Source organism: Vombatus ursinus, unplaced genomic scaffold (assembly GCF_900497805.2).
Source record: "Vombatus ursinus unplaced genomic scaffold, bare-nosed wombat genome assembly UNPS02005286.1, whole genome shotgun sequence".
Lineage (NCBI taxonomy): Eukaryota > Metazoa > Chordata > Mammalia > Diprotodontia > Vombatidae > Vombatus > Vombatus ursinus.
The window spans coordinates 16,944,668-16,970,341 of NW_020945064.1; the positions used below are offsets into that span (position 1 = coordinate 16,944,668).

The 25,674-nt window shown below is 45.9% G+C and overlaps 2 protein-coding genes across 2 annotated transcripts in view; one reads left to right on the forward strand and one right to left on the reverse strand.

Annotated features, from left to right (window-relative positions):
• The window catches only part of TMEM208 (transmembrane protein 208), a 4,799-nt gene extending 4,419 nt beyond the window's left edge, over positions 1–380 (reverse strand). The window contains exon 1 of the mRNA XM_027846849.1: positions 262–380. Coding sequence (XP_027702650.1) covers positions 262–267 — 6 coding nt within the window. The 5' untranslated portion in view covers positions 268–380. The remainder of the gene's footprint in view (positions 1–261) is intronic.
• A 152-nt stretch (positions 381–532) lies between these two features.
• Positions 533–25,616, forward strand: LRRC29 (leucine rich repeat containing 29). The gene is made up of 7 exons (XM_027847050.1): positions 533–764; positions 917–1,086; positions 19,804–20,808; positions 22,565–22,762; positions 23,273–23,464; positions 24,090–24,307; positions 24,402–25,616. The coding sequence occupies exons 1-7, from the start codon at positions 533–535 to the stop codon at positions 24,568–24,570; spliced, it is 2,184 nt and encodes a 727-aa protein (XP_027702851.1). The 3' UTR covers positions 24,571–25,616.
• Positions 25,617–25,674: the final 58 nt, after the last annotated feature.

Sequence of the window (25,674 nt, forward strand, 5' to 3'; positions counted from 1 at the left end):
CCCTCATTCCCCTTGGGCCCCCACTTGGTACATTCCACTATGCCCCTCGCTCCCTCTGAGCCTCCACTTTGGCAAGTTCCACGAGCCCCTCGCTGCCCTTGGGCCCCCACCTTGGCACATTCCATCACCCCTGCCCCGTGCCTTTTGGTAGGTCCTGGTCTCCTTTTGCGACTCAGACCACTTCCTCCACTGGCATTCCTTTTGATAAGCTTCCTGGCACTTCGGTCCTCGCCCTCCCCCCGTACCTCGTCTCATCCTTACCGCCATGGTGTCACCGAGCCACCAACTCCGGGACAGAGAGGAGAAAGAACGGCGGCAATGGGTGCCGGGCAGCACCAGCTCAGCAGGGAGAGCGCACCGGGTGGGGGAAGGGGGAGGGGGAAGGGTCGGAGAGCGATGACGTCAGCAGACGGGTGACGGAAGTACGCCATTGCACTTCCTCCCAACGTCTCCGCCCGGAGCTTCGACTGGACTACGACACCCAGCAGCCCGTGCGCGGCGGGCGGAGGCCGGGCTGGGAAGACTAGTGGCCATGGCCGAGTCGCTTCCCCAGGAGGTGAGAGTAGAGCTCACGTCCCTGGGCCTGAGGTCTCCCGGGAAACGTCCGGTCTGCCCCTTGGTTTTCAGAGTAACGATCTGTCCTCAGCCGCCCCCACCCCCAATCTACTCTCACTCCCTCTCCCTCCGAAATGGCCCTCGTGGAAGGCAGCGTGGAGTGGTCTGGAAGCGGGAGGCCGGAGGACCAGGGTTCAAATCCCACTCAGGCACTGGCTAGATGGGCGACCCCCTGGGGCAAGTCACTGCACCGCTCTGTGCCTCAGTTTCCTCATCTGTCAAATGAGTCTCAAAGCACCCCTCCAGCCCCAAACCTGTATACTCGTCGTGCCCCCCCAACAGCCCCCCATAACACCCGAAGGGGTCCGTACCTTCCGCCTTTCCCCTCCCTCCTCGTCTGCCCCGTATCCCCAGGTCTTTTCCCGCTTAGAATCCAGGTCCCGAAGAACTCCTCCTGGGGGGGGGGCACAGGAGCCGAAGTTCCCCCAGAACCCACGGCCACTCGAGTCGATTAAACTGGTGTTTCTAGAGGTGCCCCCGCCCCCCAGAAGGGGGCCAGATTCCTAGGGACCGGAGCGGGCGAGGCTGCTCGGAGAGGGGGGTGGTGCCGTTGTTATCCTCCCTTTACAGAGGAGGAAACTGAGGCAAGCAGAGGTGAAGTGACTTGCCCAGTCACACAGCTAGTAAATGTTAGAGGCTGGATTTGAACCTGGATTTTCCTGACGCTCCGTCCCCTGGACGCCCCAGCTGCCTGAGGAGTAGACCTTAGTTAAACGGTCGTGCTGGAAGAAGCCTTAGAACGCTGAATGTCAGAGCTAGAGGGGACCTCTGTACAGCTCTATTCAATTCAACACTTTTTTGCTGGGGTCATCAAGCATTTAATGATTCCAGACTGCGGCGGAGAGCATTGGATTTGAAGTCAAAGTCTACTTTGATTCCCTGTTCTGCAGTGAACCCCTGTAATCTTGAGCAGATCACTTAACCTATCAGGAAAGTAGCCTTGCCACTATGATTCCATTTGTGGGGAACTGTGCCCGTCTCTGGAATTTAAAAGAAAAGTTTAAATAATAATAACCCCTGCCCTCAGGGAATTTACTTTCTACTAGGGAGAAACAATATTCAGGGATAGGAAATGGACTGACTTTTCATTCTTGTAGGAAACTCTCAGGTGAGAAAATTCTCTACCAATGCAAGGGGGCATCTTCTCTGCAACATATCTTCTCAGAAATTTGCCTAGAGCCCTGAGAATTTTGGTGGATGCACACAGAGTCACATAGTATATGTCAGAGTGGTGACTCGAACCCAGGTCCTCCTGGCTTTGAGGCCAGCTCTCTCTATCCATTATGCCTTTCTACAGTAGGTAAACAGAAATACATGGTCACTGTCTGCTGGAGGGATCTGGGAAGGCTTTCCCATGGGAGTCACGTGAGCTGAGCCTTGACTGCTGCTGGGCATTCTGAGGGCCAGAGGGGAAGGTGCAGGTTCTAGACCTGTGCAAAGGCACTGAGGCAGGAAGCAAACCTAGCACACAGTGTTAGACTTAGGAAGGGATTCTTGGAATCTAATTCAGTATCACAAACATATGAAGTGTCTACAACGTACAAGACCCTACACTTGGCACTGGAAATGCAAAGATGAACAAAGGGCACAGTTCTTTCCCTCAAGGAGCTTACATTCAATTGGGGGAATATGACAGGTACATAGATGGGTTACAATACAGAGTGAAGTAGCAGCTACACTGCTTTTGGACTTCTCCATCCTGCTCCCTCTCCGCCCCCCACTTCCTCTTCTCCTTTCCTACCCCCGCCCCCTCTTCTGCTTTCTTTTGTGTATTGTCTTCCCCCATTAGGTTGTAAGTTCCTTGAGAGCAGAGATTGTCTTTGTTCTGTATTTATGTCCCCGTGCTTAGCACAGAGCCTGGCACCCAGTAGGCACATAAAAAATGCTTATTTACTGATTAACTAATGTGTGATAGGGGCAAAGGAGAGATCTAGAAAAAGAACTGGGGGAAAAACAATCCTGAGTAAAGAGAAAATACTTTCAACCAGAGAGAACAAGGAATGTTTCATAGAGAACGTGGTACCTGAGCTGAAATGTGGAAGAAGAGAAAGATATAAGCTGGCAAGGAGAGAGAGAGAAGAGAGGCACACACATACACATATCAAGGAAAGATATTTCAGGCAAAAGGAAAGCCCTTCATAAATGCCCTAAGAAAAGACGGGACAAAAGCAAATTGAAACGAGCAGGTCAGTTTAGCCAGAAAACAGAGCCACTAAATTGTCTACAGTTTTTGGTTTTTTGGGATGTGTGTGTGTTTGTGTAACACAGGAGGGACACAAGCAGGAATGTGCGTCAGGAAGATTATTTTAGGGACTATGGTTGCCTGGAGGGGGGAAAACTGAAGCAAGGAGACAGGGTAGGAGGATATTATAGGTGAACAGTGATGAGGGCCTGAGCAAGGGTGCTGGTGGTGTGAGCAGAGACTAGGGGTCAGGTAGGGGAATACTGTGGGAAAGCAGAATTGTTGAACCCTGTCAGCTTGGAGTGAGAGAGAAAACAGCCAAAGATGACTGAAATTTCAAGCCTGAGGATGGGGAGAGTGATGGTGAGTCAGGAGGATGGGCAGGTAGAGGGCAAAAGATTATTTTAGTTTTCCATACGTACTAGCTGATGTGGGCTGGAATCAGGGTGTCAAACCCAGAAATGGGGGGCTGCCAATCCAGACATAAGAATCCCTGCAGACCACATGTTCGCTTAGTTTTCATCTGTGTTTTATTGCATTTTTATTTATTTTTGTTAAACACTTCCCAATTACATTTTAATCTGCTGTGGGCCGTGCTCACATGGTGGTGATTTAAGAACAATAACAGCCCACACCTGGCTCCTTGACCTTGCTCTCAGCACCTGCAAAGAAAGGCAGGCTTTCACTGGACCTTCGAGGGAATGTAATACATATATCAGCCACTAGGTGGTGCTACCATTCGGTCACCAAACAAGTAGCTCTCTCTAAAGATATTTAGTGGCCACGGTTGGCTGGCTTTCTCAAAGGCTGCAGTAATCCACTGCTCACGAGGGGGTGCTCAGCCTATACAATCTCATCCAACCACCCCCCCACCCCATTCCACCCAACCCTCCCATGCCTTCCGCTACCCAGAGTAGCTCATACAGCTTGTGGCACCTAGGCACTTACCCTGGATTAAATCTAGGACTCCAATGTAGATTGCTCCAATATTACTAAAAAAAGAAATAACTGCTCTAGGGCCTTCATCCCACCTTTAGGAAATCTCCTTTCAACTTAACAACTTCACAAGACTTAAAGGATTGACTCTTTTAATTGACAACAGGATTCAAGCAAAGTAAAGTGACTATAAGAACATTGCACTAGAGCGGGAAAAAGTGATAAGAAGCTTTCCAATAGCTTAGGGGGCAGCTAGGTGGCACAGTGGATAGAGCACCATCACTGGATTCAGGAGGATCTGAGTTCAAATCCGACCTCGGACCAAACACTTGCCACTAGCTGTGTGACCCTGGGCAAGTCACTTAACCCCAATTGCCTAACCAAAAAAAACCTAAAATACATCCTGGAGAGGATTCCAGTAGCCCCACCCCCTCTCCCAACCTTCCTCATGTTCAGTCATGTATAACTCTTCATGACCCTATTTGGGTTTTCTTGGCAAAGATACTGGAGTGGCTTGCCATTTCCTTCTCCAGCTCATTTAACAGATGAGAAAACTGAGGTAAACATGGTTAAGTGACTTGCCCAGGGTCACAAAGCTAGTATGTGTTTGAGGCCAGATTTGAATTTAGGAAGATGAGTCTTCCTGACTCCAGGCCCACCACTCTTTCAACTATGCCACCTAGCTGCCCTCATCCTATTATAATCCATGGCCCTACTCCTGGCAAGGATGCCTTCATTCTGTGGTCCTGAGAAAGGCCGTGGGAAGAGGCAGGCCTAAATTATCCAGGCTCTAACCCCATCTGACTGCTAGCTCAAGTAAATAAATATTTGCAGAACATCTACTTGTGCTGAAACTGAGAAAAGGGATTGAGCCATAGGGACTAGAGTAAATGACAGATCATAGCATACTAGAATTGGAGGGGATCTGAGAACACAGAATGTTAGAGCTGAAAGGAATGTAAAAACATGGAATATTAGACCCTAGAATACTTAGATCTGTTTAAATGCGGGAGTTGTTGAATCTGGAGAGAACCCAAGGCATTGTTCCACTAAATTAATTTATTGTATACTTATTATATTCAGGTTTGCCTTTGGGAAATGTAAAGTTCCTCAAAGATCCTAAACTTTTCACCTAAACAAAGGCTCATCTTTCAGATACTAATATCCTGCCATCTCTATATGGTTGTGAGTAATGGAACGCTATTCTTCAGAAACTAAAAATGAGTATCAGAGGTGATGGAGAGGCAGAATGGATGTGAGCAGGCTGTGTCCCCCAGTTTTCCTTTCCTTTTCCCATGAAGAGACCATTGCACATAAGGGACTGCAGAGAAGAACTGGAGTCCAGTATGGTCATCAAAGACATGCACGTTTGAAAAAGCAAACGGAGGGCTAGCTGACTGACGGACATCCTGGGGGCTCCACTACTGCCTATCTTTGTGAGACAGTGAAGGAGGTCCCAGTGCATCGGATGAGCTCTCTGTGTCCTTCTGGGAAGACATGGACCAGAGCAGCCAACATGGATGGGTTGCGATCTGCATTGTTGGAGGAAAAAACCCACATCTGTGAGGTCACAGGCCGGTTGGAGAATTTACTACGTTCAAGGAAGGCCCTGTGCTCGGTGGTAAGAATGCAGAGATGAAAAACAGCATGGTCCTTGCCCACAAGAAGCTTCCCAGCTAATAGGGTGGGGTGGGGGAGGGCAGGATAAGATTCATACCAATGAATGTGATATGGGGTAGTATGTGATAAGAGTGAAGGAGGTAGCTAAACAAAGTACCGTAAGAATTGTGGCAGCCTTTACTCCTGTTTTATAGATGAGGAAAATAAGCTCCATTTGTTGTTGTTTAGTTGTTTTCAGTCACGTCTGACTCTTTGTGACCCCTTTGGGGGTTTTCTTGGCAGATACTAGAGTAGTTTGCCATTTTCTTTTCCAGGTCATTTTACAGATGAGAAACAGGCAAATAGGGTTAAGTGAGAGAGAGAGTGTGTGTGTGTGTGTTTAGAGAGAGAGCTCAAGGAGGACCAGCACCTCTGATATGAGAGCTTGCAGAGCCTTTTTCAGGGCTGCTCATCCACCTTTAGTGTCTACCTTTCACCCAACTCTTAACTGTGGCTCCAAGAAACTGTAGCATGTCCATTGGCCATACCCTGGTAAACCATCTTGGCAGACCGGCTAAACCAGGTTGAGGGTAACCAATGCACCTCCAATCCTTTGGTGAGTTAGGGGAGGTGTCTACCCCAAGCACACGAAGACTTCTTCTGGAGGAATGGGCAGATGAAAACAATTTATTCCAACGGCCATGAAGGTGGCTGGCCCTGTAGAGCTCTTAGAGCTTGGTCAGACGTTGAAGACACCAAGGCCATCCACTGCATCAAGGGCCATTGCCAGCCATCTTGACTTTTGTCTTGCCGCTGAATGTCAATGACTCAATGACTCTGGGAGAGAGAGGGAGGCTAATGACTTTGGGCAACTCTGCCTCACTTAAATCCAATTCATGCACGAATCAAGACATCACTCCATGATGTCACTGGCCCTTCGAAAACAACACACACGCACACAGAACTTTCCCAGGGCCATGTACCTAGTTAGCAGCAGAACAAGGACTAATATCATCATAGTTAAAGACTGGAGGTGGAACTTTGGGCAGATTTTAAAAGACAGTAGGAAGTGGATGCCCTGTAGACATCTTCAATTCAATGTGTCCCAAACTGAACTCATTATCTGTCCCCTAAATCTTTCTAACTTTCCTCTTATGGTGGAGGGCCCGACCCAAGTGTTGTTCTCCACTTCTTACTCTCACTTCCCATACCCAATCTGTCTCCAAGTCCTGTCAATTTTACTTTTGTAACATTTCTCACATATGCTGTCTTCTCTCCTCTGGCTCTGCCACCACTCTGGTTCAGGCTCTCATCACCTCATGTCTGAGCTATTACCATAACCTGCTGGTGACTCTCCCTGCTAGAAGTCTTTCCCGTCAACAATCCCTCCTCCACTCAGTTGCCAAAGTCATTTTCTAAACCTTAAGTCACCCCACCCCCATCTAATAAACTCCACTAGCTCTCTTTTACCCCAAGGATCAAATGTTAACTCTTTTGTTTGGCTTTTAAAGCCTTTAGTAAACCTTCCTTCCTTTCCATTCTTCTTACAACTCTCTCAGCTCTGTCTACCCTACAATCCAGTGATACTGGTCTTTGCTTTTCTTTGTACAAGACAATCCATTTCCAACTCTTGGGTATTTTCACTGGTTTTCCCCCATGCCCAGAATGCCTTCTCTCCTTGTCTCCCCTTTGTAGCTTTCTTTAAGTCCCAAGTAAAACTTCACCTTTTGCAAGAAGCCTTTCCCATAACCCTTAATATTAATGCCTTCCCTCTGAGATTATTACCAATTTGTTTTGTCTAAATTTTGTTCGTACCTAGTGGTTGGGCTGCTAAGTGGCACAGTGGAAAGAGTACTGGGCCTGGAGTCAAGAAGACTCATCTTCCTGAGTTCAAATCTGACCTGAGACACTTACTAGCTGTGTGACCCTGGGCGAGTCACTTAACCCTGTTTGCTTCAGTTTCCTCATCTGTCAAATGAGCTGGAGAAGGAAATGGCAAACCACTCCAGTATCTTTGCCAAGAAAACCCTAATGGGGTCATGAAGAACCAGACACAACTGAAATGACCAAACACCAACACCAAATTGTTTGCGTGGTGTTTCCCCCATTACATTGTGAGCTAGAGAGCAAGGAGTAGCCTGGCCCTTGGTAGGAGCTTACTAAGTGCTTGCTGACCTCAGAAGTGGATAGGGCATTCTAGGTAAGGGGAGCAGTATGAATGTGAGCATAGCATGCTCATGGGACACTTTTTTTTTGTTTGTATCTGTGTCTACCAATCCATATCTGGTGGGACTTGTAATTACCAATTTTTATTGAAGAAATTGCAGAAGAGAGGTGGAATGGCCTAGTAGATGGACTGCTAGACTTAAAGACGGCAAAGCCCTGGATTTGAATCCCACCTCTGACATTTACAAACTTGGTAAATAGCCAAATCTTTGAACCTCTCTGAGCTTCCATGGAGTTATCTGTAAAATGGAGGACAGAATGCCTAGTGGTAAAGATCAAATGGAAGGGAGTATAGGTAAAGTGCTAAATAAATGACCTGACAGGTATCAAAGGTTGGCTTTGAAATGTAGTAGAAGATAAGGCTAGAAGAGAATGCTAAGACCACATTAAAAGCCAGTTTGAGGAGTTTGGACTTTTTTATAGGCAGGAAGGAGCTGCTGTAGTTTTGGAGGAAAACATTGACACAATGAAAGTGTGTTCTAGAAATACTAATTTTGTGGTAGTGTGTCACAAGTCAGGGAGAAGGTCCCAGGAAACCAGGAGGTTCTGAAGAAGCAGGTGATAGGAGATGGGACCTGAACCAGGAAAGAAGTCCTTCCTCAAGAATGCAGTTAGGCATTTATTAGAGCCAGGTAGGTGGTGTGGAAAACAGATGCCGGGCTTGCAGTCAGGAAGATACCTTCCTTAATTCAAGTCTAGCCCCAGACACTTAATAGCTATGTGACCCTGGGCAAGTCAGTTCACCCTGTTTGTCTCAGTTTGCCTCATCTGTAAAATGAGCTGAAGAGGGAAATAGCAAACCACTCCAGTATCTCTGCCCCCCACCAAAAAAAACCCAAATGGGGTTAGAAAGAGTTGGACACAGCTAAAGTGATTGAACTACAAAGGCATTTATTATGTGTAAGGCACCATACTAAGGACTGGGAATATGAGAATGAAAAATTCTGCTTTCAAGCTTACAAATGAATGGAATAAGACAGACACAAGTATAACACAAGCTCAAATTAATAAGGGTAAAAGAAATCCAAACAATAGTGTAAGAAACGAGGAGTTACAGATTAGGACATGGAGAGAGAGCATCAGTGTTCGAATATGGGAAGAATTAGGACTCAGAGGTTTCCTACCTGCTACCTTGTGTTACTTATTTTTTATACATGTCTTGTTTCCTCAGCTGCCTTGCATGCAGTGGGCATTTAAAAGCTTTATTATTCAAGAGATATTTGCTGATAAAATAGAAGGATAAAGACCTCTTCCAGGGAGCAGGAGAGAGATAAGGAGTTCCATCTTCATTGGTAAATTAGGCAAATGTCAGAGTTGAGCTAGGCTCTCAGCATTCCGACTCCCAGGACAGCCCGTTCTCGCTTCTACTCCCTTGCCAGGTCACTCCAAGCAAATGCTAAAACTGTAGAATCCTAGAATCTTAGAGTGGGAAGAGATCTTAGCAGTCAGGTAGCCTGAACCCCAGCTGGAGAAGGAATGTCTCCATAACAGCACCCCCGACAAGACCAGCTATGGCCTTCAGCGCTATGATTTCCCAGAGGAGCCCATGCCATCATCTCCTGTTTTTGGAAGGAAGTGTCTTTTTATGATTAACCATAATCCCTGTGTAACACCATGTAAGCCTCATCCCTCTTTTTTTTTTTTCTTTAGAGGAGTTAGAAAACAGCTGCTTATCAGGCTTCTCATAATAACCATTCAGAGACTTGAGAACTTCTTCAGTTGGTCATCTCCCCAATGCTCTCCAGCACCCTGAAGATCTCCCTTCCCCAGGCCACAGTAGCCCCAGCTTTTTTGTTTTGTTTTAAACAATACAATTTTATTGCTATCTTGTTTTTATATCATCCACATTTCCCACTGTATCTTTCTTCTACCTTCTCCTAGAGAGTCATCCTTTATAATAAAGAATAAAAGAGGAAGGAAAAAATCAGCAAAATTTACCAGCATGATGAAAAAATGACGTTACGCACAGTGTTCCACACCAGTGGTCCCCCACCTCTGCAAGGAAGGGAATAGGAACGTATCTTCTATCCAGCTTAAAAAAAAAATTAACATTAATGAAATGCCTGCCAGGTAAAAAACACAGTTTGAGGAAACTGGAAATAGGAAGTTAAATAAGACAAGGCCTTTACCTCAAGGGGCCTTATGTTTCTACGGAAAACAGATTCTATAATATGTTCTGTAACATGGCAAGTGATTAAGAGAAGAGCTGTGGAGAGTTTTGAGGAGGGAAAGATCATATCTAAATAAAAGGACTAGATTTAAATTTGGAAAGATTATTAGAATCATCTAGTTCAATTTTTATTCTATAGAGGAGGAAATTGAGATTCAGAGAGGTTGTCTCAGGTCTTTCAAGCCTTCTGTTGGGGCACCATTTTCTAGCCCTTTCCTGTTGATTAACATTGAATGGGAGGAAAAATTTACAGCCCTTGGCTGCCCTCCCCAACTGACTTACTCCATCATTATAAATATCAGACACTTCCTCTCCTCTCCAACCATTTTTCCCTTAAATATACTATACTGCTTCTTGCTGACTCAGACTCAGCTTGTGGTATTGATATTTAACTCCCCTCCATACCACCTCCTATCCTTATGGCAAAAGACCAAGGCGTGGTATTCAGTTCAACAAATATTAAGGGCTTGCTGTGTGCAAGGAACAGTGCCAGGTACTAGGGATACAAAAACACAAAAAAGAAATAATCCCTTGATTTCAAGATTCATTCTACTAGGGAAACAGTATGACTATGGGCAAGTAAACACCAAGTAATTTAAAAGGTGAGAGAGTGTTATAACTGGAGGGAACTGTGTTTCCCACCTGGAGGCCGGAAATGAAATATTGCATATGGAAAAAGCTATCAGGCCAGTTTGACTGGAATGAGGAGGATGCAAAGGAGGGTAATAGGAAGTAAGCAGTAGTTAATATCAGACACTAAATGTTACATTTTATGCTAGAGGCAACAGAGTTGTTGAAGTTTTTTATTTTTAACTGGAGGTTGACATGTCCAGATCAGCATATTAGGACTATGAATTTGATAGCTATTTAGAAGATAGTTTGGAGAGAGGAGAATAGGGAGTTGAGGAGACTAAGCTGTGGCAATAGGCCAGGCTAGAGGTAATGGAGACCTAAACTAGATTGGTGACACAGAAGCAGAGAATCAACAGAACTTGATGATTTGTTGGATAAGAGAGTTGGGAAAAAGGAAGAGTTAAAGTTGACTCCAAGATTGGGAATCTAGGTGCTTGGAAAGGTGATTGGTACTCTCAACAACCGTGGGGAAGTTTGGAAGAATTAGTGTTAGGGAAAATATGAGCTCCATTTTGAACATGTTGAGTTTGAAATAACCTATGGGACATCCAGAGGGACATCAGTCAGTCAGCTTTATTAAGTACTGACTTGGTGCCAGGCGCTGTACCAAGTGCTGAGATGCAAAGAAAGGCAAAAGATGGTTCCTGCCCTCTAGGAGCTCAGAGTCCAAAGGGGGAGATAACATACAAACAGCTCCATAGATACTGACTATGTAGTCAGGAAAAATTAGAGATAATTAAAAGAGGGAAGGCACTAACATTAAGAGCATTCAGGAAAGACTTCTTGTAGAAGATGGGATTTTAGCTGGGGCTTGAAGGAATCTAGGGAAGCCAAGAGGTAGAGATGAGGGGTAAGAGTATTTAGGGGATGGGGGACAGCCTGAGCCACTACCTTGAACCAAGAGATGGAGTGTCTTGTCTAAGGAACAGCAAAGATGCCAGCATCATTGGATCATAGATTAAATGAGCATAAGTAAAGTGTAAGAAAACGTAGAGGTAGGAGGGGACCAGGTTGTGAAAGGCTTTGAATGCCAAACAGAGGGTTTTATGTCTGATTCTGGGGCTGATAGCCACAGGAATTTATTCAAGTCGGGGGGTGGGGGGTGAGGTGGGGTAGGACATAGTCAAATCTCTCCTTTAGGAAAATTAACCTGACACCCAAGTAGAAGATGGACTGAAGTGGTTAGAAACTTGAAACAAGGAGACCAACCAGCAGGCTGTTTTAATAATCTAGCTTTGAGGTGAAAAGGGCCTGCACCAGGGTGGTGGCAATGTCAGAGGTGGCATATACTAGAGATATTATAAGGGTGAAAAAAGACAGGTGTTGGCAGGAGATTGAATATGGGGATAGGGGAGTGGGAGAGAGTAAGGACTGGAGAATGACACCCAGGTTGAGGGCCTGACTGATGAGGATGAGCAGTACCCTCAACAATAATAGGAAAGTTCAGAAGGGGGTAGGATTTTGGGGAAAAGATGAGTTCAGTTTTGGACTGTTGTGTTTAAAATGTCTGCAAGATTGATTAGAGAAATGCAAATTAAAACAATTCTGAGGTACCTAATTGACTAATATGACAAAAATGGAAAATGATAAGTGTTGGAGATGATGTGGGAAAATTGGAACACTAATGCATTATTGGTCGAGTTGTAAACAGAAACCATTCTGGAGAGCAGTTTGGAACTATGCCCTAAGGGCTACAAAACTGTGCATACCCTTTGATCCAGAAATACCACTACTAAGTCTGTATTCCAAAGAGATCATAAAAAAGGGAAAAGGACCCACATGTACAAAAATATTTATAGCAGCTCTTTTTGTGGTGGCATAGAATTGGAATTTGAGGGGATGCCCATCAATTGAGGAATAGCTGAATAAGTTGTGGTATATGAATGTAATGGAATACTATTGTGCTATAAGAAATGATGAGCAGGTAGATTTCAGAAAAACCCGGAAAGACTTGCATGGACTGATGCTGAGTGACGTAAGCAGAACCAGGAGAATATTGTACACAGTAACATTGTGTGATGATCAACATTGATAGACTTAGCTCTTCTCAGTAATACAATGATCTAAGATAATTCCAAAAGATTCATGATGGCAAGTGCTGTCCACATCCAGAGAAAGAACTGTGAGTCTGAGTGAAGATGAAAGCATACTATTTTCTCTTTTTTTGTTGTTTTGTTTCTTCTTTCCTCTTTTGTTCTGATTCATCTTTCACAACGTGACTAATGTGGAAATATGTTTAATATGATTGTACAGGTATAGCCTATATCAGATTGCTTACTTTGTTGGGGAAGAGGGTGGGGAAGGAGAGAGAAAAAAAAATTTGAAACTCAAAATCTTATATAAGTAAATGTTGAAAACTATCTTTACATGTGATTGGGAAAAAGAGTACTATTAAGTGGGAAACAAATTCAAAAAAGATAAAATATCTATAAGACATCTGGTCTATGATGTGGCAATAGGCTTTTGGAGATGTGAGACTGGAGGTTAGGGCTGTGTTAAGTCAATCTAAGATTAATTAACGTAGAGATGACAATGGAAACTATGGGCGCTGATGAGATCAGCAAGTGAAACACTACAGAGGGAGAAGAGAAGGGGGGCCCCTGAGAACACCTGCAGTTAATGGGCATGACCTAAATGAAGATCCAGGAAGGGAGCCTGAGAGTAGGAGAGTAGTGTCATGGAAGCCTAGAGTGAAGGAGGGTATCAAGAAGAGGGCGACTAACGATGTTGAAGGCCGCAGAGAGATCAAGAAGGATGAGGATTGAGAAAAGGCCATTAGAGATCACTGGTAACTTTGAAGAGCTCAGTTTCAGTTGAATAATGAAGTCAGGAGCCAGACTGTAGAGAATTAAAAAGAGAAGGGAAAAGAAGTAGAGACATTGATTATAGACAGCCTTCTCAAGGAGTTTAGCCACAAAAGGGAGAAGAAACACAGAAAGGTGGTGAGGATGGATGGGTGAGGTTTTTTTTTTTTTGAGGATGGGGGAGAGATGACCATGTATAAGGTTCACAATTAGTTCACACTCAGAAAAAAGGTTCTAGGATTATATGCAGGTCTTGCTCCCCAGTGGCCTATGTACTAGGCCAGATTTTTTCCTAGAGTAATGATTATGAGGAGAGATAGAGAATAGTGATTCACAGCCTATGAGCCACAGAGTTATTATGATGAGTCCATATCCACCAATAGATACTAACAGTACAACTCCTGTCATATGGAGTGCTAGAACTTTGTGGCCAGTGATTGATCCTTCTTCCTGCCTTGTGCCTGCGCATCGTGGGAATTGGCCTGGTCTTCTGGGTAGAATGAAAAACACAAAGCCGTTTGTTTTATAATTCTCTAACATACTTCTCATGTAATGAGTGTTGTAGTTATTTGTGTCTGATTATTCCTAGCCAAATTCTGCATATCCCCTATCACCAAAGGTCCCCAGATCTAAACACCTGCTCCTTTCTGCTGTTGTCTTCTCTTAGATGCTGTCTTATATATTGAGCTTCCTCCCTCTGGCAGATCAGAAAGAGGCTTCCCTGGTGAATCACGCCTGGTACTATGCAGCCCAGAGCGCCCTTCGGGAAGTAAGGAATCTTAGAGTTTGAAAGGGTCTCACAAGTCACTTAGTCCAACCTCTGTCTGAAGCAGAAATACCCTCTGTAACATCCCTACCAAGTTGTCATCCAATCTCTAATGACAAGGAACTCACTACTCCCAAGGAGACATAGAGTGATGGAACCTAGTGGTAGAAGGAAATAATTTATCACTTACTTTTTTTATCTAATAAAAATCTGTTTTCTCTTTCTCCTAAATCCCTCTCCTTTTGAAAAAGAAAGAAAAGCAAACCCCTTGTAACAGATATGCATAGTGAAGCAAAACAAATTCCCTCATTGGCCATGTCCAAAAACCAAATGTCACATTCAGCATCCTCAGTCTTTCACCTTTTTGACAGAAACATACTTCATCGCTGATCCTTTAGGAATCATGGTCATTGCACTGATCAGAATTTGTAAGTCTTTCCAACTAGTTAGTCTTTATAATGTTCTGCTCACTTCTCTGTATCAGTTCATTTATGTCTTCCCGGGTTTCTCTGAAACTATTTTTTAACCATTTCTTATGGCACAGTAGTATTTCATTACATTCATATAGCATGATGATATTTAGCCATTCCCCAGTTGATGGGTACTTTCAGTTTCTAAAAGGCTCAACAAAAAGAGTTTCTATAAATACTTTTGTAAATATGGATTATTTTCTTTTTTCCTTTGATCTCCGAAGTATAAGTCTACTGGTGGTATCATTAGCTCAAAGGGTATGCATAATTTAATAACTTTTTGGACACATTTCCACATTGCTTTCCAGAATGCCTATCCCATTTCATAGCCAGGGGGAAGGAAATTTACAGATCATCTGGTCCATCTTCCTCATTTTACAGATAAATAAAAACTGAGACCTAAAAGGGTAAGTTACTTGCTCTCAAGTTCACACAGAGAGTCAGTAGCTGAGCCATGTCATCTGGCTTCAAATCCGGAGCTCTTCCCACTAAGCCTTTTTGCTTCCCTTTCCTTTCCTTTTTAGATCAGTTCCGATTGTTAGGAAACTCCTCCTTACATTGAGCTGAAATCATTAATCCTTGTTCAGCCCCTTCTAAATGATAATCCTTCAGCTACATGGACAACATGGCCATGTTCCCTCTTGAGCCTTGTCTTCTCCAGGCTAAATATCCCGAGCAGTTTTGGTTTTGAGGCCTCACCAGGAAGAAGAGGCTTCTTCATAGAGGCTGCCCCTTTGGTCTTCGTTGGCCTCTGTACTAGTGATCTCAGAATAAAAGGCTCACCCGTGGGTGACCTGAAAATAGAACTCCTGGATCCTGTCTCCCCACCTGCTGTTTGAGGCCCCAGACTATAAATATCCTAACCAAAGCTCCCCAAGCAGAGGCCTGTGGGCTGTCAGTTAGTCCACAGCTGTTACTTGGGGAGTGAGCTCAGGTCACCTGGGTACCTAGCTTACCATAGCACCCAGAGAGAGGCAGGCTGGAGACTCTGTCTGGGCACCTGGATGGGATCTCTGCCGTACTGTGCTGGCCCCTTTGACGATTAGCTTTTCTAGCCACAGGCTGCTTGCTGGTTTCTGATATGCCAACCTATGGGAGATCTAATCTTGTTATCATTTGTATTTTTACCCAATTGTTTCCTCTGATAGCTGGAAAGAGACAAGTATAGTGCTGCTAGGGGAGGGAAGGAAAGAGAAATGTGCAGTCTAGCGCTCGAACCTTTCTAGAGACCAGTGGGGCTGGCTGGACTGCTGGCTGAGGTGGCCGAGCTTGCCGACTGTCCTTGGTAACACTTGGAGCACCTTGCTTCTTCTAAAGTAATTCTTTTATACACACACGTTTATCTAATACTGCAGTTTTCATCAAGGTATAACAAGTTTATGCAACTTGCGTATACGGCATTTAGCCTGTACTCTTTTTTTTTTTTTACTAATTTATTTTGAATTATCAACAATCACTTCCATAAGCTTTTGAGTTTTAAATTTTTCTCTCCCTCCCTCTCCACCTCCCTCCCCAAGATGGCGTGCCATCTGATATAGGCTATACATATACATTTCTATTAAACATACTTTCACTAGCCTGTGTTCTTCAAAATGAGTTTTTACCATCTTTAAGAGATATTATTTCTTGATCCTTCGAGCTTCTCTGTGCCTCAGTTTGCTCCTCTGTGTAATAAGAGACTTAGACTAGATGAACTAAAAACATCCATCCCAGCTTTAAAATTCTACTTTCTAAGGTACTTTTTATTACTTCTCCCCACCCCTCACCTCTTCCCCCACTGGAGGTGGAAGTCACCAGGCTATCTTACCTAAAGGCTGGTTCATTCTCCTCAAGAAGCCACTCCTGTTCTTCTTAGGCTTTGTAAGCTTGCTGGTATTCTACTATTATTACTACTTTAAGGCAAGGACTATGAGCCCATCCATGACCAGATAGGTCCATTTGGTGCTTATCACCACTTGTATTATCTACTCCCCTGTCCCTTATGGAAATGGGTAGGGTAGGCTTGGCTTCCTCTTCTTGTTTCTATGAGTCCTGCACAAAAGGACTTATTGGTTGGTTTTTCCTTTAACCTTTTACTTATAGCCCCAAGTCCTATAATTCTATTTTTCTGATTCTCTTTTGTGGGAATCCTGTAGAATGGCTTACCATGTAATATTTGACTTTTGTAATTAGCTCTATGATTATTTTTGTTTACTTCTCTGAATCTAAGGGAATTTGCCTTCCCTGAGCAGTGCTGAAAGTATGGGAGAAACCCTCCTGGGATTAAAAATAGGTAAACACATATGGATAATAGAAAGAATAGTCTGTTTTTAAAGGTTTTTATTTTTGGTTAATTTTTAAAAATTAATTTTTATTCATCTGTCCTCACTATTGAGCAAAAACATTTTTAAATGAAAACTAAAGCCCTCAATATATAACTTCATAGTCCAGCAAAATTAATTCCCATGTTAGTCATATCCAAAAATATATGTCTCTTTCTGTATTTTAAGTTCATTACTTTTCTGTCAGGAGGTGAATGGTGTGTTTCATTTTCATTCTTCATGACTTGTGGTTTATCATTGTGTTAATACAGTTCTAAAGTCTTTCAGAATTGTTTTTCTCTATAAAGTTATCATTATAGAAATTGTTATCCTAGTTCTCTTCACTTTGCTCTGTATCAGTTCATGTAGATTTTCCCAGTTTTCCCTGAAACAGCCCATTTTATCATTTTTTATAGCACAATAACATTCTATTACATTCATATACCACAAATTATTTAGCCGTTCCCCAACAGGACAACCTTTTAATTTCTCAGTTTTGGCTACAATGAAAAGAGCTGCTATAAACATATTGTGTGTGTTTGAATCCTTTTCCTCTTTCTTTGTTTACACACAGGCCTAATCGTGGTATAACTGGGTCAGAGGTAATGCACAGTTTGGTAACTAACTTTCTGGGCATCTTTCCAAATTGCTTTCCAGAGTGACTGGGCCAATTCACAGCTCTACCAACAGGGCACATGGTCTGTTTGTTCCAATATTTGTTATTTTCTTCTTTTGTCATCTTTGCCAGACTGATAGGTGTGAAGTAGAACCCCCAAATTACATTAATTTGCATTTCTTTCATTTTTAGAGATTTAATGATAAAGCATTTTTGTGTGATTGTTGATAGCTTCAATTTCTTCCTTTAAAAATGTCCTGTTTATATCCTTTGACCATTTGTCTACTGGGGAATGGCTCTTAGTCTTATTAGGTTGAATCAGTTCCTTATATATCATGGATATAAGACCTTTATTAAAGAAATTTGCTGCAAAGATTTTTTTCCTGGTTACCTTTTCACTTCTAATTTTTGCTACTTTAGATTCATTTTTACAAAATTTCTTAAATTTTATATAATCAAAAGTGTCCATCTTCCTTGTGTAATGCTATCATTTGTTTATTCATGAACTCTTTCCCTATCCGGATCCAAAAGGTAATTTCTTTCTTGCTTCCCTAATTTGTTTATGATGTGACCTTTATATTTGGTGCCTGTGTCCATTTGGAGTTTATCTTGGTGTATGGTGAAAGGTATTGGTCTACACCTAATTGCTGCCAGACTGTGACCAGTTTTCCCAGAAGTGTTTGTCAAATAGGCCTTCCTCCCAGTACTGGGGTCTTTGGATTTATCAAACGATATTCTCCTGCCTTTGTTTGCATCTTGTTGATATATACCTAATCTGTTCCATTGATTGACCTCTTATTTTTAAAGCCGGTTCCAAATTGTTTTAATGATCGGTGCTTTGTGGTATAATTTGAGATCTGGTATCAACAGACCCCCTTGTCTTACCACTTTTAAAAAAAATTATTACCCTTGAAATTTTTATTATTTTTTCTAGGTCTTTAAAATATTCTTTTGGCTCCTCTGAGGGGGTGCATTCACAAGGGATATGCTAAAACCAATATTTGTGATGCTTCCTTTCACAGCTATGACAACCCTGTTAACATAAAAGGTCCTTGCCATACTTATAGCTTAAATTAAAACTCTTTTACACTTAAAAAAAATGTTCTTTTGGGAGTTTGGCATAGCAATAAATAAATTAATTAATTCAGGTAGTATTGTCATTTTTATTATATTGGCTTGACCTACCCATGAGCAATGAATGTTTCTCCAATTATTTATTTCAATCTTTATTTCTGAGATAATTGACTATTACAAATTTATCTAACAAAAACAAGATCAATACTCTTCTGAATTTTTCAGGTGCCCTCCCAAGGAATGTTTGGGTCATCAAATAAATATTTATTAAGCACCAACTTGTACAGAAAACTATGCTAGACTAATTAATAATACTAATAATTCACATTTCTCTAACTTTACTCATAACAAGTCTGTGAGGGAAAAAGTATAAGAAATGGTCACCTCTTCCCTCCTCATCTCAGTTCCTTCCTAAATTAGATAGTTTTCCAATGTCCTGAACCCACTGTCTCCCACAGCTCTCTTCTCTTCTAGGTAGTCTCCCCACACCACCATGCTGGCTGCCAAGGTCTGCTGCCCTGGCTTCTCTGGAGCCTCACATCCCTTTGCTTCCTCTAACAAGTATCTGCCCTTCTTCCTTCCCCACTGGGGTGACCTCTGTGCTCCTGAGCAATGGGCTGAGAAGCCAAGAATGTCTGTAGATGTTCTGATCAGCTCGTCAAGACCCCCGCTAGCTACTGAAATGAGCACTCTGGGGGGTTGAGAAGCCAGGATCGTCTTGTACCAGCCTCATAGTGTCCAGACAAAGAGGATTGCCTCAAGCCTTTTCTCAGTGTCTTCTGCCTAAGAGCATTCTTGGAATTTTGCATGTGTTTGTAATAAAGTGCTGGATGCTCAGGGGCTCCAAGTCTTCTGGGTTTGGGGACCTAGGTTTAGACCCAGGGGCCTCCATCTGAAACAGCTGGAATCATTAGCAGTTGACATGTCCAGTCATCCATTCCTAATGCTGGAGACACTTGGCTACCCTTGGGTTTGGGGGCTGCCACTGGGGACTTGGGTTTCCTATTATGCTTTCTGCCTGGCATCCTACCATAACACCATTCCCCTGTTGCACAGTGCTTGGCCCGGTAAGCCACATATACCCTCTTTTTAGGTACTAAGTATCTACTTCTCCATAGGTATCATTTTTTCCCATTTACTGCAACATTCCTGGCTTCTCAGATGTCCTCCATCTGTATTCCCATCCATACTTGCTCTTCTGATAGCCATCTCTCTCTTGGACCTCACTCTGATCCATCTCCCACAGAGAGATGCCCATAGTCCCACTCTTAGGCCCTTTTCTTATTTTCTTCCTTACTCCCTGCCTTTCATCTCTGGCCCTAAGTTATACCTGGACAGATCCAGAGCCTCAATTTCTTCCCACACCAGTGTGATGCTAAGGCTAAGCATCTCCTTAGACTAGGTAACAGTAGCTTTTATGTCTCTTCCCCCAGACAGATGTTCGGTATATCATCCCTGTGGCATCTGCTTCCCTCACCTCGATCAAGAGTCTGAGCCGCAGGCAAGTATCTTGTATTAGCCTTACCAACATGGACAGTTCCTCGGATACCAGTAATGTGCTCCAGTCAATCTCCTACTTCCTAGGCCCGCACCTGCACAGTCTGTCCCTGCGTGGGGGCACCCTGACAGAAGCTTCTTTTGTAGCGCTCATCACAAGCTGCTCTGGGCTCCAGGTCTTGGACCTCAGTGGCTGCAACAGCCTTTTCATGTCAGGGATGCTCCTGGACCAGCCAGAAACAGTACAGCAGGTGCGGGAGGCCCTGGCGAACCTCCGGGAGCTCAACCTGGCTAACCTGCACTATTTGGCAGACGCCAGCTTCAACCGCCTGAGCAGCTGTGCCCCCAAACTGGAGCACCTCTCCCTGGCCCACTGCCACATCACCTTTGACCCCCACCACAATCTGTTTGCTCAGCAAGCCTCTTCTGCCATCCTTTCCTTCCGCAACATACTCTGCTTCCTGAAGGAGCGAGCCAGTCGTCTTGTGGCCCTGGACCTGAGTGGCACAAACCTGCCTTCCACAGCTCTTCAGGCCCTGGGACAGGTGGTGGGACTCCATCTGCAGGAGCTGACCTTGCGGGGCTGCCGGGACATCTCCACTGAGGCTGTGGCAGCCCTGTGCCATCAGCAGCAAGGCCTAACCAGCCTGGACCTGAGTGGCTGCTCAGAGCTAGTGGATGGGGCACTTCTGGCTGTGTCCCGGGGCCTGCGGGGCCTGCGGCATCTGCGGATGGAGAAGCTGCAACGGCTGACGGATGCTGGCTTCGCAGCCCTGCACGGGCTTCGGGAGCTGAGAAGCCTAGACGTGGCCGAGTGCTGCCTTGTGAGTGGGAGGGAGCTGGCCAAGGTGCTGGAGTTCCCCAAGGGCCCCCCACCCCACCTCACATCTCTCAGGCTAGCCTACTGCTCCTTGCTGAAGGTGAGTGAGGGTGTCCTTGCCTTCCTTCTTTCCTGAGGCTCAAGGAGGAAGGAGTTCAGACAGAAGGCTTCGTCTTGTGCTCTGTGACCAGGGCCGTGCCCTGAGATGCCCAGAGCCACCCTTAGGGGACCAGCACAATCCCGGTGTCTTCTGTTAGTTAAAACCGAGTTTAGGTGAGCATCAGATATATTGAGAGATGACTCCCAGGACAGTTATAGTCATTCTCCTCTGCAAAAGTCTTCCCCTTCTGATGCCTCGTGGTGAGGCAGCTGTGACAGTGCATTGCAGGCTCAGTTTCAGGGGGGCAGCTACCATAAGCTGTCCCCAATCACGATGGCCACAATCAGAGCAATGTACATGCTTGAGTCTCCTGAAGGTTTGCAAAGCACCTTCTTCCAAAATTTATAGGAGGCAGGTGCAAATAGTGTTATCCTCATATTCCAGCTCAGAAAATTGTGCCTCATGAGACTCACCTGTGGTCATGCAGCTACTAAGTGATGGATCCAGACCCAGGCCTTTTCTCTTAAGCTGTATTTGTTGAGATAAAACAAGCAGAATGAGGACTTTGCAAACAAAGCACTCTGTAAATGCTAGCTAGATTGGTGAGATCTGGTCCCAGCTGTCGAAGGACCTACAGTCAGCTTGGGAAGTGAGGACAGAGCTATGTGAAAAGACAGAGAGATGGTTATATCAAGGATTTGAGATCTCACAAGACCTTCGGTGATCCAGACCAGACCCTTCCCCAGTGTAGCAGTCAGTTTTATCCCTCCCCTCTGATGCTGAGCCTGTCTGAACATACCTGAGGTGGTCCTCAGATGAGGCACCCACACTGCCACTGGGCCCATACTATTGCTAAGTGCTATTGTCATTATTCCAGCATAGGCAACAGGCTATTAGCATAGCCTTCAAGAAACTACCTAGGCCCTCCTCTGTCCAGGCCACAGCCCAACATCAGCAGAGGAGGCTTTGGTACAATAGCATTTGTATCATGACGCAAGGCATCCCAGGCCAAGTGCCCATGAGTGGTCCATATAGTAAGTGCTTAATGAATTAAGGGAATATAATGTTCACTGAGGGTTGGGATGACCCAGAAAGCATCCTGGAGGAGGTGGGCTTTGAAGGAGAGGTCAGGAAGGTGGAGGGGAGGGAACCACCTTCACCTGCACCCCACGGGGAGGGGAGTGGACTGGCATCAGGCAGGAATTTGCCTGAGAATGATGAATAGCCCTGTTTGGCTGGAGGTATGAAAGGCTTCCAGCCATCGGTCATCTAGGCCCTTGGCCATCAAGTGAAGACATTGGGACTTAATTTTGTGAGCTCCGGACAGCCACTGAAGGTTTTGGAGCAGGATGGTGACGTGACCGGGCTGTAGGGAGGATAGCTGCAGTAGGGTTAGGGTTAGGGGTGGCAGGCTGAAGTGATAGAAAAGAGACCAGAGCAGGGACATGATTTAGGAGCCAGTATCTCAGTGTTAGAGCTGAAAGACGCCTTAGTCCAGCTGCCTCATTCTAAGTTAGACTACAGCAAGACCTTCCCGCAATAAAAGCTGACAAACAGAAGAATAGGACGGGGAGCCAGAGAGGTCATGGAGCTTCTTCCCTGTTTATCTGTAAATTAGGACACACGTAAATCTGTCTGTCTAGGCCAGGAAGGCCTCTGGCTCTGGAATTTCCTAAGAGGACTCTTCTTGGCCTAAGAAATTACAAGTTGCTCAGTCCATCCTTCCCCTCTCCTCTCCCCCTCCCTTCCTTCCCAGGACAAGTCAGTGATCTCCCTGGCCCAGGGGCTTGGCTCCAGCCTGAAGGTGCTAGACCTGTCATCCTGCATGTCCCTCACCAACAGCAGCCTGCTGGCCATCTCTGCCAGTCTGCCCCAGCTCACTGTCCTACGTCTGGCTTGGTGTAAGGAAATCACTGACTCGGGGCTCCTGGGGCTGGTGGATCCAGGTGAGAAGGTGAGGAGGGCAAGCGGGGAATTGGGGAAGAGTCTAAGGTCACTTGGGAGTGTCCTCAGCCCTCTACCTTGCCCAGGCCTGCCTGGCTTTGTCCCTTTGTCTGAGAGCTCAGTACTTACAAAGCAGTGTGGTGGAGTGGAGAGCGCTCAGGAGACCCACCTGGCTCTTCATTCCTAACTCTATAACCTTAAGCAAAGAGCCGCCCATCTTAGAGCTTCAGTTTTCTCATCTGGAAAATGGGGATTATATCTGTTCTCCTTGCCTCCCAGGGTTACTGAGGAAAGTGTTTTGTAAACTTTAAAGTACTCATGAGCTATCATGATGAGTCTGGCCCAGCCTCGGTGGTCCCAGGGCTCTGAGCAGCAGCCTCGCCCTGTGGGACACCCCAAGCTGAATCTCCTCCACCCCTCCCATGAGAGTAGACAGGCCCTGGGGTCTCGGCTGCGCTCTAACGGTCTTCCTGTCCCCCCTCCCCTCCCCCACCCCCTCCCCATTGGCTTCTCTCACCAGAAGGACAAGGGTCCGAAGTTAAGCAGGAACTTTGGAGACATGGGCTTCTTCCTCCCACAGCTGCCTCCAGAGCCCTTGGCCCCCTCCCAAGAGACTCCCAAGCAGCTCGCCCCCTCACTGCTCATGCTGAGGGCCTTGCAGGAGCTCGACCTCACTGCCTGCAGCAAGCTGACAGACACCAGCCTGACCCAGGTGCCCGGAGCCCTGCAGTGGAAGGGGGAGCAATGGGGAGATGGGGGGGGGCTGGCTCTTAGGGCTGCGGGGACTAAGGTCCTGCAGAAGTCAGGCAGGGTCAGAGGATCAGATCATAGGACTGGAAGGGACCTAAACATCATCTGAACCGCCGATTGTACAGAGAAAAAAAAAAAAAAAGTAAGTGACTTTCCCAAGGTCACACAGGCAGTGAAGGGTGGATTTTGAGTCAGAAGACCTGGATTCAAATCTGACCTCTACCAATGACTCCGGGCCTCACTACTCTTCTGTAAAATGGGTCAGACGAGATGATCTCTCGTAGCCCTTCCATTTCTAAATCTGAAACCTCTGATGCTTAGACAGCATTTGAGATGGACCACCTAAATCTTGTGGTCCTGTAAAGAGCAGAAGCAGGATTGGCCATATGTCCTCTGAGTACAAAGTCCGGCGCTGTTTTCCCCACACCCTACTCCTCACTACTCCCCCTGTCTGGACCCCACTAGATAGTACTGACTGGTCTTTCAGGTGAGAAGGGACCTTAGATTGGGGTCCCTTGGCCCGGAGGAACACAGGGCCAAGCTACACTGGGCCAGGACCCCTGGATGAGCAGCAACCATCTCTGCAGGTCCTGAAGTTTCCCTGTCTGAAGCGGCTATCCCTGAGCCTGCTCCTGGAGCTCACAGACACAGGGCTGGTAGCCGTGGCCAGGGGATGTCCCAGCTTGGAGCACCTCGCCCTGAGTCACTGCAGCCGCCTGAGCGACAGGGGCTGGGACCAGGCCGTCAACTTCTGGAAGAGGCTCCAGCACCTAAACCTCTCCAGCTGTAACCAGCTCACGGAGCAGTGAGTGACCCTCCTGGGGGATGGGGGACGTGCAGGGGTTCAGCTCCAGTGTAGAGGTGAGGGAAGGAGTGGCACTGACTCCTTCCCCCCACAGGACACTGGTCAGCATCAGAAAGGCGTGCCGGCAGCTGACGGTGCTGGACGTGTCCATGTGCCAGGGCATCAGCGTGGCTGCTGTGAGGCACTTCCAAGCCCAGCTGCCCCACGTGACCTGCGTCCAGTCCCGCTTTGTTGGGGGGGCTGACCTAGCCATGAGCCTCTGAATAAAGGTCAGTCACTGAACCCCAATCCTTAGCCCACCCACCACTTCACTGTCCCCTGTAACCTTGGCAAGCTGCTGTCCAGTGCCCTGAGCTTGGGTGCCTCGCCATTCCCACCGTCTTTCCTGGAGCCAGAGAAGGGTCAACGCTGCTCACCTCCCCTCCTCGGTCAAAGACTCCTTTGCCAGGATTGGGGGCACAGGGGAACTGCTTCCTTGGCATCGCTTCATCTGTTGCACGGCCTCTGTTGGAGTCTAAGTGGGGGAGCACCGTGTTCCTCCCTTGCCCTTCCCACCCTGGCTCGGTGCTCCCGGCCTCCAAGGGAGCCTCCAGCTCAGCTCAAACAGCAGAACCCCAACACGGCCTAGTGCTGCTCAGGTTCTCCCAGCCCCTTTCCTAGAGGCCAGGCCTGATATCACAGGCAAGGTTAGGCTGAATCCTAGGGACTGGAACAGCATAGTATCTGGGCCTTGGGCTTCTGCTCATCACTTCTGACATCTCAATCCCTGGCCTTCGTTTACAAATGAGTCTTTGTTTCTGGTGTGGGGGATCTGGGCTTCTCCCCCAGCTCCTTAGTGCTGTGACCCACCCAATACTGAATTCTTTGCTGGATCTGCAAAAATTAAAAATCTCTGATCTCATCTCTATGTCGTGGGTTCTCAGGTCGAGGGACCCTAGGACTCTGAACTGGGAGGAGCCTCAGACATCCTCCATTTGCCTCCTTTCATTCAAAAGATGAGGAAAGCAAGAGGAAAGTGATTTGCCTGAGACCTAAGTGAGTGTTGCCCCCTTGGAAAGCTTGTCATGAGTTCCAGTTCTGCTGCTATGGAACTGTCTGGAAACCTTCTGGAAAGGGTCTTCAGAACCAAGAACAGCCCCACGAGACCAGCTTTGTATCTCTAGCTGGCCCACACTTGAACCCCAAAATGATCACAGGATCCACAGCCAGAAGGAACTGTAGTGACCAGCTAGAAAGTAAAGCCCTGAGTGAGAATAGCTCAGCCCACAATCACCCAGGAGCACAGCTGGGATTTCAAACCCAGGCCGTCGGACTCTACACCCAGCACTTTTTTCCCTACGCCACCCTCTCCTGTCTCAGCTCGAAGG

What these genes read in the sequence shown, in the direction of transcription:
- LRRC29 (XM_027847050.1), top strand. Translation starts at nt 533, where the DNA reads ATGGCCGAGTCGCTTCCCCAGGAGGTGAGAGTAGAGCTCACGTCCCTG. An exon ending in AGGGTTCAAATCCCACTCAG is followed by an intron (nt 765 to 916) that starts GCACTGGCTAGA and finishes TAACACCCGAAG; the next exon opens with GGGTCCGTACCTTCCGCCTT. An exon ending in CCTACTGCTCCTTGCTGAAG is followed by an intron (nt 20,809 to 22,564) that starts GTGAGTGAGGGT and finishes CTTCCTTCCCAG; the next exon opens with GACAAGTCAGTGATCTCCCT.